We start from the raw sequence: 13,359 nt of genomic DNA, 5'->3' as shown, positions 1-13,359 counted from the left end.
AGAATTAAACTTACACCAAATTTCAAAAGAGTAAGAGAGGACAAAGGACATCTAGATCATGTAGGTTAGGACTTTCTAAATCACACTGCACATGTGATTTAGGGGTTAATCATAACTGGGGGAGATAGAGTGCAGGGAATGGAATAACTAATTTACATGCTGTCTGGGGCATTTTAAGACAGAATCTTCCCTCCCCAGAATGCAGCAATTCCACTGTTACTCTTAACACTGAGACTTAATAATGTTAACAAAAGCTGCATGGAGGATAGTCTTCTGAAGATACATAAAATACTAAAGAATATCTATGCATTTTGGTTCCAGTGATGCAAAAAGTCCAGAAGCAGTCAAAGCAAAATAAATGATCTTGAAAATAAGAAGAAATCACACGGTATACATATATTTTCTGAGGGGAAAGAGAAAAAGTATGTTTGCCAAGCAAAAATGACAAACACTCCAAAACTGGTTACAAAGGGTAGCTACAATGAGTTTCCATGGTGGCTGGTTCACTCCTAGGGTCACTAAGATGTGATGCAGCGTTAACACAAGGTTTGGGGCTGGGCCTCTTTTTTCTGTCTTGTGTCACAATTTTCCAGTGATTTTTCTTACAAACAGTGGAGTCATAATATGCAGCACTGAAGGAAGCTGTGCTATTGTGAAATTAGGTTACTAGCATTTTGGCTAAGGATTGTGTCTGATATTGTGTGACATGCTTCTGTGTGGAACTATACAGTGTACTAAGATGGGTCTGAAATGCTTACTGACTCTTAGTTCTGTAATATCTTCAACTAAGTCACATTGATCATGGTCCCATACTGGGGTAATTGCATGTAACCCTATGCAGACAGTGATGCCGAGTTGGCTCTCCTGGGAGCTGCAGGGGACACGCTATTTTATGATATAAAATCTCTCTGCGCTGCTCAGTATATGCCATTCATGAAGTTGGTTATATTTATGTGTCAGACCTGCTCTGGAGCAAGTATGATGTTGTGTAGACTTCAGTCTGGCCCTGTCGGCCCACCTTGAGGAAGGAGGGACAGTCCTTCAGAGTGTAGGTGGCTGGTTGCTTTGTGTAACAGAGCAAGAGGTGACTTTTTTGCTGGGGCCCATTACAGTCTGAGCCATTATGGGAAAAAACAATACTGTGAGTGGCAGCATATGAAGTAAGAGAAATGCCAATGTCAATAGCTACAATTGTTGACTTTATTCAGAAACTCTCTGTCTGTGATGACCTGGCATATTTCTTGTGTACTCTTCCAAGCACACAAAATGATGTCCTGCAGGCAGAATAGTTCATCTCCAGCACAATACTGGCCTTTTCTAATACTAATCAATTATGTACCCACATGTCCACGATATTCAATATGGCATCTTCTCTTCCCTGTTTGTCACCAGTTTCCCTGCTCTATCAACTGTTGCAGCTGTTGCAATGTGTATGTGTGTTGTAGTGAAGGCTGGAGTCCTAGGTTTGCTATTACAAGGAGAAAGGATGAACCTTTGGTTTGCCAAAATCATGACGAATGCAGAGATATCCTTACTCTCCACAGGACACCAAGTTATCCCCACCACAGAAAAAACCCAGACACACTAAAGCACAGGGATTTCACACCAGTTGTAATCTACTTGGTGTCTTATCCCTCCTTTCAACACGGAAGCTTACTTCTGCATCTCAGGTTCTTCTTCCTTGGTGGTGCCTGAGATGGACAAATGGATAATTCTCAGAGAATTCAATGTCTGTGTGGATAGTAACAATTTCGGATTAGTTCAGGACCTCAGGACATCATAACATTCAGGAAATGCTTCCAAATACTTTACAGCTATTTCATACATTTCACTAAAAAGGTGGTATCTGAAGCACAAACCTAATGCTCCAGTTTTCAGTAATGGAAGTTGTGAGGGCTGATGGAAATAGTAAACTGACTTCCTTGACTTCAAGAAATAATCCCAGATAATGACACAACTGCTCAGTGTTTGTCTTGTTGGATGATATGATATGATAAACTTTCCTTTAACCATTCATGTAGTATGTCCTATAGCATAATTGCACTGAATACTGATTGGAGACAATCAGTACTGCTGCAGGACTAAGGCTTGCTTTCCTCCCTTCATCTGCGAAGCAATTTTAAACCCATGTGTTAACAAAGGCAGATAATCCTTTGGGGAATAAAGTAGGAAAGCAGAGCAATAATGAAAATGATTGCTAGTTTTAGTGCTAGTAACTGGTCTTTCTACGTGAAAAATGTGTGGATGATGCAATAGTTGTGGACTGAGTTACACATATTCATCTGTGATGGGTACACATAAAAACCAGGCTTGGATACCCAGATTAGCCTTGGTGCCTCTCTGGGAATCAGTTACAAGTGGTAGGCAGGCACAGTGGGTGGTGTCTATAAAGCACACATAGCAAAGGACAGCTAATGTACCCTAACAGACTCCAATGTGCTGGGGATATAAAGGAAATCACTGTGTTAAACAATTGATGAAATATGTCGAGAACAAACTTACAGGCAAGGCAGAGTCTTCCTTTTTGAACCTCTGGTTTTTTGGCCATTCTTGGGTTTTCGGAAGGACCGTAATGGATTCTGAGAAAGAGACCTCATAGGAGATCTCTTCTGTTACGGATGGGCTGCCTTTATCTAGTCCACAGTCTAGACAGCTGTTAGCTGAAAATAAGGGAAATTATATATGAATGCTGAATGTATGCTTGCACTTAGTACAGAGACATTAAAAAATTGAACCAAGATGACAAAAATCTCAAGAAAGTAATAAAGGAAGTGCTTCAAAGAGGAATTTCAGTGTAAACCACAGCATGTTCCTGTTTTGTCTGGAGGAAATAACCCCTTAGAAATAAAATCCCTACTTTCATTTTAGATTATTTAACTTGTTGCTTTTCGTGAGAAAGATAGTCAAGCTGGAACTTCCTGTTTATCAGGAATTATCAAGTTTTTGTACTTCGTCTTTGTCTACCCAGGCCAGCAAACTGTGGTGGCACTTGTCTAATGACCAATTAAAAAGAAAAGTTCCTGACAGAAAAATGCTGTTGACACAGTTTCTCAGGTTGCTGTTGACTTATTTACAATCATAAGACATTGTATATGTATTTTATATGCTCACATACATGTATTTCTCACAGTTGCTGGTTTAGGTGTGTAGCACCAAAACAGGACACAGTGTACAATCTTCCAGTTTGAAAAACACTATATCTACTGGAATTTCTGGTAGATATTGTGAAATGACTTATTGCTCTACTCTAAAATTTAGTCACCTCCTGAAATTATTGGATGCCAGAGGAAAATTTTTGAAATCAGTACAATCAAGTACAGAAATACCCTATTGTCATGGAGTCCAAAGTGTGATAACACACATGAGTTCCAGTGTTGCAGACTTTCATAACTGATCTCTCACATCTCAGGACAATTTGTAGGTTTCCCTTAAGGTCCAGCTCCTAGACTCACGCAATTGGAACAGAATCATAATTTTCATTGGAAGTGAAGTAAAATTTCAGCCCCCAGGACTGCAGAGAAGAGTTTACTAACATGACCCAAGTGCATTCAAAAGCCATGGAAATCAGAAAGTGAATTAAAAAGCATTACATGTTTTATAAACATGTGCATGCCCCATGATTTTTGAATCATTGCATTTACAGATACAGGGACTTAAACATTTTTTGCAACACCCTTTGTTTTGCAAGTCTGGTATGAAAAAGCTAAGTGTGTTATTAAGTGGCTTCTGGCTTCTAAACTGTGGCCTTAGATGTTACGCAATGGCCAAGCCACTTAAGATGTTTTCCATCTCTCTTTCCACTCTTGGACCTGGGACCACAGACTGTCCATGGTACCCCTGGCCATTTGGTTCCCCATCTGTTCTAGTACAACTGCTTACAGAGCAGAGGTATCAGCAGAGCAGCTTTTGCAACCAAGGAAAATGTCTGTGGCACTATATCCAGAGGTAAACATCTAAGGGACTAATTTAGAAACTTGGGTATTAATATCCCTTTACTTAAGCCCTGAACAATGGTGATGGGAAGAGCTTTCAAAATAAAAGATGGACATTCCCATGGAAGGCTGCTGACAGGTATCCAGACACTGAGTAGAGGAGAGCTATCATTTTCATTGGTGCTGCCAGTCACTGTCAGGGCAAAGTGTTTTAGGGATGGCCAAAACAACACCGTTAGTAGATCGGAATAATAGGGCAGAACCAGAAAAATGATAAATTTCTAATACTACAGTTTCTGCAGTACTGGAGAAGAAATGTGAGGGAAATATGCATCTTTCTTGTCATGATTTGCAACAAGAAAATACACTGCTGACATATTTTGGACACATTCTGCACCGTATTGTTTAGAAGTTATTTTTACATTCCCAGCCTTGCAACGATCAGTACTTTTTAGATACTGATGCCTCAAGGGCAGCAGTCTGTGTCTGTACAACACCGGTCTTGAATGGGAAACTTTGGTTCCTGCATGACAATAAGCTGACAATGATTTTAAGGAAATATATGCAGCATGGCCCCAACATGAAAGAGGGGACTAACCTCTGAACCACAAAAGGATCTGTCTATCATTTTCCTAGGAGGAAGTGAACACTGGTTACATGTTGGCATACTCACAGCTAACTGATTTCCAAACTGGCTTCTGCCCAGGAAGCTGGATACCATTAGAAGGAACTGGTGACACTGGAACTGTCTCAAATGTGGGCTGATAGGCAAGGAAAAATGATCAGACTGCAGTGAAGGTAAACGTCTATGGACAGAAACTGCTACAGTTCAAGCAACAGCATATCATTCTCTGCTTACACTCTTTTGCCAAGTTTAAACAACCTCTTGTGATTCGCCAAAGTACATTTTTCATTGCCAAGACTGAGAATTAATCTCCCCCAGGCTGCACAGATTTGGATCATGTCGAGGTCAGTAATATTGCAGCTCACTGTAGCTAATGAGTCCTGTCCTCTATGATGACTGAAATTAGCTAAGTAAATTGCTATACATAATTGTACTAAGCGAAAGGTCCTCGTCAAATTGTAATCCACCCTGCTTTTAATCATTTTGGCCAGAAATCTTTCTGAGGACTCTCTGACACATGTTGAATATCCACAGCTACCAAGCCCCTGTCAGAAATCAGGCTGTTCACTGCCTTTCAGGATTTGGGCACCAGCAAATTATTAATGGACAGATGTCCTCCCATAGGTTATACACTAACACTTTATCAGTGAACTGCAAAAACAGTTTTAGGGAAAAAAGACCTTTTCTATAGTCAAATTCATTTCTTTCCGCTCCAGAAATCATTCTGAACTGTGTAAAAATGGGGGAAGTGTGTGTACAGCAGAGAAGGGGCTTGGAAACCCAGGGGGTGACTTTCAAGCACTGTCACCTCTTCTTGGCAGTGGAGTTTTGCCCCTGTTCTCAGCAGTTTTGGGACTCATAAAGACAAATCTGAGTGTTTGTGTGTACACAGGGCAGTAGCAGCTCATTTGCATGTTCTTGGGTAAAAAAAACAGTCAGGAATTTAAAAAATGCTCTGAAGGGTACTCAGCGAAAATAACTACAATGTCCCAAACCAGTCTGGCATTTTTTCTGCTGTCCTTTTCACCTTGCTGAGAGCCCTTGGAGCCCCCCCTTTCTCAAACCTGTTGCATCACCCCCCCCTGAGCCTGATGGAGCCACCCCAGCTTTCCAGCTGAACCTGCAGCTGAGGGCCCCAATGATCCTACAATAGCCGCTCTTTAAATTACTAAATTGGTTATTTATCATCAACAGGCAGCAACGCCTCAGGGCAGAAATTTTGCCTTCCCCATTTGTAGCCAAAGCACCGGAGATGCACTCAGACTGCTAAAAAATGTCAGATATTTAAAAGAGAGGCAGCTCTTCCAACTGGAAGCCTGAAATAATCTAGCAGTTGTTTTATTCAGTCTTATGCTCTGAGAAATTTGGGTAACAAAGTCAAATGTAACATGAATAAAAATCTCTCCTGAGAGAGTCCACTCAATGGCCCGCAAACTTGGTAGCAAACAGGATTTGAGTCACATGGACTTCCTTTGCCAGAAGACTGTAAGGACCATTGATTTTTTCTAAAAGGAGAACTGTAGGATGCTTTTATGATAAAATCCCATAACATTTACACAAAAGGTGTTAGGGCATAAAAAAGCGTTATAAATTTCAGGTGGGAGAATGGAAGTGGAGGGGATGGTTAAACTTGCCTCAGCAATTTGGGAAAATCAAACATAAAAGTAGTTACTCTGCTGCTTAAGATCCAGATGGAGAAATTAATGGTAAACATTATCAAATGGCTCATCTACTTTCACTGCTCAAAATGTCTGACCCTGAGAACAGTATTCAGAATAGACTTACAGTGAATCAAGCTTATTAAGAAAAAAAAAATCCTTCCAGCCTTATTACATAGGTGAAATCAACAGTGAAGCAGCTGCAGTAACCAGGTTTGGCTAAGCACAGTGGAGCTAGCAGAGGGAAGCTGACACCACAACTCTGCTTCGCACTCAGCAGTGCTTGCGACAGCCTGTGGGCTGCTGTAGCTTGTGGCAATTGAATAACGTGAGGTGTACAATATCAGGGCTAACTAAAAATGTCATATTCTTGGTCTCATTTCCCAGCCTCCACAGTGAGAGTGTATAAAGAAGCCAAATCTATGTCTCTTTTGTGAAAGTCTCTTCTAAACAGGATGAACACTCCCCCCCCCCCCCCTTTTTTTTTAAACCTTAGGATAATATGAAAAAAAGAAAGGGAAGACTGGGAATAAAACCTTTTTAATGCATGAATTTTAAAGATCCAGATTATTTCTTTAGTAAATGGCTGGTGCTCCAGCAAAGGCAAGACTTCTCATATCCTGATTTCTGACTTAAAGTGATTCATTAGATGGTTCTCATTATTCGATACTAAAAATGAGCCCAGTGTTTACTGGCACAATGTACACAGGAATTTCCAATAGGAAGAGGAAACCAGAAGAGCAAGGAAAAGATGGAGATGAGGTAGATGATAGTTCCTTAGCAGCTACCCGCATTGTAGAAGATGTAAAAACAAATTACTGGAGCACCAAAGCGAACAAATTCTATTGTCAGCCCTGCAGCCAAGGGAAATAAAGGCAAAGGAGGATAGCCTTATATCTCTTCTCAGGACACAAGTTGCCCATGCTTTGGATATATTAATATTTCCAAGCACTGTCATCACAAATGCCTTTTCATGCAAATAGCTGTGGGTTAGTTAGTGATTCTTCTCTAATTAGGACATCATTTTCTCATGCATTGCTCAAGTAAAATGCTCCTAAAACTCTTGCGGAGTTTTAGCTGATCACAATGTACAGGGTTGGGCTGTTAATGAGCATGATACTTCATTTCCTCCCTCCAATAACAAAATCAATGTTCCCCCCCCCCCTTTGTATTCTGCTGTTGATTTTTCTAGGCTTTGAGCACTAGCAGAGCCAATAGCTTCTGATGGAAGCAGCAGGGTACCAGCAGTAAGGAAAATCAGGCCACTGTGATTAATAAACCATCCAATTTAAATCTTGGTAGCGTGGCTATCAGTTGAGCCTGTCTGAAGCAGAGCAGAGATACCTCAGCTGGGGCAGGCTGCTCCACCAAGGCATCACTCTCGCAGGGGCGAGGTACTGCACATGCTGCATTTTGCCCCCAGGGATCATAGCACCTTTCCAAGGTGGGCAACAGGAAAAAAAACCCCAACAAACACCACCAAATAAAAAAAGGAAATATGGCTTAATTTCCTTTCATTTCAGTCTACTTGAGCTGTTGAGGGAACACTCCTGCGGTGAGGGGATGGACCTCAAGGCAGGATAAGGGAAAAAGCATCGTTTGCTCTATGTTGACCCACAGAGAGGCTGGCCAGCAGGCAGTAATAGCAAAACATCTATCAAGCAGTTTTTTTCAGAACAGAGAGAAGAAACTAGGGCAGATCTCTCTTCCCCCCATCTCAGATGACAACTATTTATGCCTCTTCAGTGTCCCCTAAATCTCATCTCAGGTGACCCTAGTGAGCTAATCACCTTTTCTGTCATCATTAGCCACAGAAGAGAGTAATCCATCCTGTGACCCATCCCTCTAGGCTCCTGCAATGCTTAGGTTGTTGGGAAGAAGGGTAAATCCATCCTCCTAATGGGGAGGATTATAGACTTATGTGAAACAATTAGAGCTGTTTTGCTGTTTGCAACATGTTTACTTCTTCCCTTCCCAACTAAATAGCAGGGTGGGAAAGCAAAACTCCTGCACATCATTTCAAGCAGTCTTTTTACCAGCCTCTCTTCAGCAGCTGTGCTGAAAAGATTTGCCCTTCCCTGTCCCCTGTTGATCTTCTTTTTTGGCTGGGTTGTTTTTAATGCAGATCACTTTGCCAAACTGATTCATCACAAAGATTCATTGACAGCTGTAGTGCCATGCCCCAAAAGGCAGCTGAGTGTGAGGGACTGCTTCAGCTGATACCCCCTTACAAAGGACTGCTAGGGAAACCCTCAGGGCAGGGCACAAGCCCCCTGCAGTATGTTTAGCCCTGAGAAGCTGGTAATTAGGATAAAGTTTCTAAATCCCATAATAAGCAGCAGAGATAGGAGCAATGGTCAATGGGAATACCAAAAGGGTGCTGGCAATCTTGCAGGCTTTTAGAAATACAATCTCTTTCACAGTCCATTGGAGGGATGTGGTGGTGTGCTCTGCAGCTGTATTTGTGCATCTGAGATTAACATTTAGGTAAGCACCCTGCAGAACTGCATATTTTTGTGGGAAGAAGAATTAGAGGTCCTAATTACTTATTTGGTCTTATCTTTCAGAATTTCACCATGCAGAACTAGTAAGTGAGCTGAATTTCAGTGGAGGTAAAACAGTGATTTGAAGGGCAATGGCTCTGAAGTTCCTGATTCCTTTAGCAAGTGAGAAACAGAGGTGAAAAATAAGCAGGTCAAAACCAGATCAATAATGTGCCCATCTGAGAGAATGGGTACATTTATTTGGCTGATTTAAATTTATTAGGAAACTTAAGCTTTATTATAATTTTTTAAGTTTTTAAACACATAAAGGTTTACAGACACTTGAATCAGGGGAAGTGTGCTAATCTAATAAGAAGTGCCATAAGCTTTTTAATGTTTGTGTAAGTATGCCCGATGATTTCTCATGCAAGAAAGTCTGCGCACAGGAAACTACTGGATGCTTCTGTATATATTTGTGGGATATGTGCAGGAGGTTCAAAAGAGCCCAGATACTTAAATTGGAGACAAATAAGTTAACTCCCCAACCATTACATCTTTGCGATTTTAATATAACTATGCAGCTACAATTTTGTTTCCCAATTTTTTGTTTTAAATTCATCCAGGATGCCAAGCCTTAAGGAAAAGGTAGGACAAATAGAAAAGGACAAAGCAATTTCATAACGAAAAAGAGCTTCTTGGAATTTTGTAATGGCAAGGACTTTAATATTAATTTCAAAGGTAATCTTTTGAGCTTATTGGCAACTCCCATTTAAGATATCATGAGTGACATATGTAAAGTCATGCGTGTTGCTTTGAGCATTAGACTAAACTCACACAGTTGACTGCATTCAGCAAAATCAAAATGTGTAGGGATAGGAATTGGTGCGTTCAGAGCTATCCTCAGGGAACGGTGGATGAAACCACCAGAGGTAAATGCTCATTTCTGAAGCCATGAAGCAAATGAACAGTTAATAGATTTTCATTTGCTGTGTAAGTGAAATGTAACTGCCAGTGTACCAGTTGCAATCATGCTGGCAGGTGTTTAACTGCTTATGCATATTTGAACCCCAGTTGCTTCATTAGAGAAGTTTTACTTCACCGCTGAGACTGCTGAGTAAATAGCAACTGTCCCCAGAAGCCAGCAAAAATTTGAATAGCTGCCAAGAGTAACTCACCAATTTCCAAAAAATAAAGGAGTGAATGTTAGTCTTGATAGGAGATTGCAGGAGCAAGGCTGGCAACAGATACGACATTATGTTATAGGTTAGTTGCAACACTGTGCACCATCTATTTTATTTCGTTTCTTCCTTTTCTCTCAAAATGTAGTAAATGCAGCATAAAAAGTCTGAGCTTAGTGTCAGGAACTGCTACTGGCTGTCTGTACATTGTCAGCAGAAAGGGGTTCCTGTCTGGTAGAAGCTTTGATGAGTTACTTGCAAAATGCATAAAAATTAAGCTCAAAAGCATTCTCTAGGATGCATTAGCTACTTACAGCAGAGTCATTGGTGCCAAAGATGTCTCGCACATCCCGGACTGTGTGCTTGTTCTTCTTCCTCAGGGTCTGAGTGTAGGTGTTGTACCTCTTCTGTACGGCGGCAGCTTGAGTTCGTGTCAGAGTGGACAGCAGGGCTTGGCCATCCTCCTCTTCAGCTCCGGAGATCAACGTAGATAAGCCTACATCTTGCAGCCATTCTGCCTCCAGCTCGCCTTCTGCAGAGGAAGAGAGTGTGTTACCAGGCCTGGCAAGGGAGGGAGAGGGAGCTGAAGGAAGGGAGGTGGCATGGTGGACCACTGCCTTAGCCTTTACCTGGAGAAGACTTCACTTCCAATCTTGCTTAGTCCACAAGTGTTAAGTTAATTTAGTTCTGTCAACACACTGTCAACTTTCAGTTTGTTAGTGTCTGCACATGAGAGGCTTAGGAGAAGAACAGAAGAGGCATTTTTAACCTGTCCATCAACATACTTGTGTGAAGAAGGCAGTAGAGTAACTAGCCTGACAGCGAGGTCACTAAAAACTAACCCCTCATTCAAGAGCATAAATCCCCTCGGTTACCATTTATACCACATTGTACCAGATGAAGCCATCTGGCAGGTGGAAAAATAAACTGGAATTCCAAATAAAATAAGCAAAAATACTGAAGTGGTGTATACAATAGAATAATGTATTGGCACACTAAGGGTGACATTTGAGATGCCAGAGAGTCAGCTGGTAATCAGACACCTAGTGAAGATGCCATACTGAGAGAAGCATGATGTGCACCTAGTCCAATAGCCTGTTTTGAACAAAAAATTAAGAGCCAGAGCTGCTCACTAAAGAGCAAGGGTCAAGTAGGAGTAGGTATCAAAGAAGTCAGGTAGGGGTGGAAGATGCAGAAATAGCTATCCTTGCATGGTAGGTATCATCTTGATTTCTAATAATTAAAGGCTGGCTAGTACTCTACACGACACTGTTTCTTGATATCTTGATCAGTGACTAACATCTTCTCGAATCCTGTTCAATATCTGTTTCTCAACTGGTTCAACACTGCAGCTGGCTCCATAGTGAGATTATGCACTGTGTGAAAAAGCATTTTCTTTCCTGGTTCTGTCGGACATGGGGGAAGCTTCTGGCATCTTCTCACAGAGCCACACCTGCAGCCCCCCCAAAACCTTGCCGTGCAAAGTCAATAGAGGTTTTCAGCTTGCTACCTGTTACATTAAACGAATATCCCCTGTCACTGTAGGACAGGGAGAAGCTCCCAAACTACCTTCTCTAAATAATTTAGTAATTTTAAATTTTGCTGTCATCGTTTTTCTGCCTGCTTTTTAAAGTAAACAGTCATAGTCTTTTAAAATCTCTCTTCACATAGGAGATTTTTGAGGGCCTTCATTTTAGGTCTGTGAACAATCCTAGCTCAGCAATATGCTGCTTGAGACAAGAGAGTATTGCACTCCAGCTTTGACTGAAGAAGAGGTGTTTAAAATAAACATGTCAAATGGGAAATGGATTAATTTGCAGCATGTTCTATAAAACAACTAGTCAATGCACTTATTGTTCTCCCAGCACTGGTCTTAATGGCAGGTTGGTATTTCCACTCTCCATTTATTGCCTCTTCTTGACATCAGAATGCAGGCAGATTAATAGATACTGGTTTGCTGCACTTTGGCAGTTAGATACACAAAAAAAGAAAATTACAGGACTGGACCAGAGGGACAAGTGAAAGCATCTTACACATGCGCCATCACTGACTTCATTGTTAACTGCCTTGTCTCTTTACAAAGCTCTACAAGAATACCTGCTTCTAAAACCCCTGCTCTGTGTTAGACAGGGGTGTGACCAGCCCTGCATCCCATGAAACAGCTGGTCCCCACTCTGATCCTTTCTGTATCCACGGACAGGATGACAGGCTGTTCCTCTCCCTTCTTTGTAAGCTTTGAACCAATGGTTCTTCTGCTGTCCTCACTCTTCTTTCTAACAAGGTCTCTTTTCATTTCCATGTGCTGCTGTTCTAGCCACATCCATTCACATTTCAGTTTCTTAATTATATTAATTTTGGCTTTTGTCCTGACATATTCTTTCCAAGAATTTAGTTTTTAATCAAACTTGGCTTTCATGATGCTATGAAAAATAGTAAAGCAGACATGAAATTCTGCCTGCTTACCAGCCACCCCTGTGACTTGTTTTCTCTGGCTTTTGCTCTTTTCCTGTTCCAACCACTCACAAACAATAGACTAAAAAATAACGACCACAACCAGAGGAGTAAAACTATTAAAGAGAAGGAATTTCTGCATTAAAAAACCCTCAAGATTTTATGACACATAGGTTTAAAAAAGGGCTAAAAGAAAAACATGTTGTTCTACAAAACATTATTTTTATAGTGGTAGCTATTTATACAGCAGGGTCTTGATACTGTGTTTGATTCTGCTCTACCAGAAGACAAGATAATCGAGAGGGTTCCCTCTGGCTGGTAATTCTGTTTTTTTCATAGAGATTGCTAGGAGAGAGGTGTGCCTTTCTTTGAATTTCAGATATAACCTCAAATAACTCACAGCATCCAAGCCTTGTAACACCAAGCTTTAAAGTAGTTCTGCACATCACTGCCATCTTAAATAGCCCATGACTTCCTCTTCCCCTACATTTTCATCGTATCACTTGTTATGATCTTCTGTTCTTTCTTGACCATAGTTACTAACGTCAACTGAGTAAATGTGATGTCTTCCCCTTGCACATGTGGTCTGGTAAAAAACAGCATTGTGGCTTTGACAATATCACTGGTGCCTGGCTGCTATCACCCTTTGGCTTCCTTCTTAAGGATTCTGCATCTCTTCCTCCCAAAGACATCTCAAAAGGGTGATGAATATTTGTTTTTATTTTGCTGTGAGGACTTCCACATTGATTTTCAATGTTTTGATCCTTGGCAAGGAGTATTATCCTATTAGGAGCTTAATAGAACTCACTATTATTTCCAAGATTTATAATCCCAGACTGAATATATTCCTGAAGCTAATAACTAGGACAAGCACTGCCTGGTTTTGTGTGGGTGTATGCAATATATATGTGTTTAAAACAACAGTATGAAGGTAAATGAAGTGTGGAGATGTATTGCATTTTACCTTGCAGTCTCATTTTTAATTCAGGACTGAGGGGAAGAAATCAATGGAATGTAATGAGGTGTAATCAG

General features: G+C 40.9%; 1 protein-coding gene across 2 annotated transcripts in view; it reads right to left on the bottom strand.

Annotated features, from left to right (window-relative positions):
- Positions 1-13,359, bottom strand: part of ARHGAP28 (Rho GTPase activating protein 28) — a 77,007-nt gene that overhangs the window by 19,712 nt on the left and 43,936 nt on the right. For both annotated transcript variants that reach the window (XM_030011518.2, XM_030011517.2), the window contains exons 3-5: positions 10,191-10,408; positions 4,606-4,693; positions 2,503-2,660 (exon numbers count right to left, since the gene is read on the bottom strand). In XM_030011518.2, the coding sequence (XP_029867378.1) occupies positions 2,503-2,660; positions 4,606-4,693; positions 10,191-10,408 (464 nt within the window). The remainder of the gene's footprint in view (positions 1-2,502; positions 2,661-4,605; positions 4,694-10,190; positions 10,409-13,359) is intronic.

Source organism: Aquila chrysaetos, chromosome 4 (genome assembly GCF_900496995.4).
Source record: "Aquila chrysaetos chrysaetos chromosome 4, bAquChr1.4, whole genome shotgun sequence".
Classification (NCBI taxonomy): domain Eukaryota; kingdom Metazoa; phylum Chordata; class Aves; order Accipitriformes; family Accipitridae; genus Aquila; species Aquila chrysaetos.
Note: the sequence above shows the minus strand (reverse complement) of the source record. Positions and strands in the feature narration are given on the sequence as shown.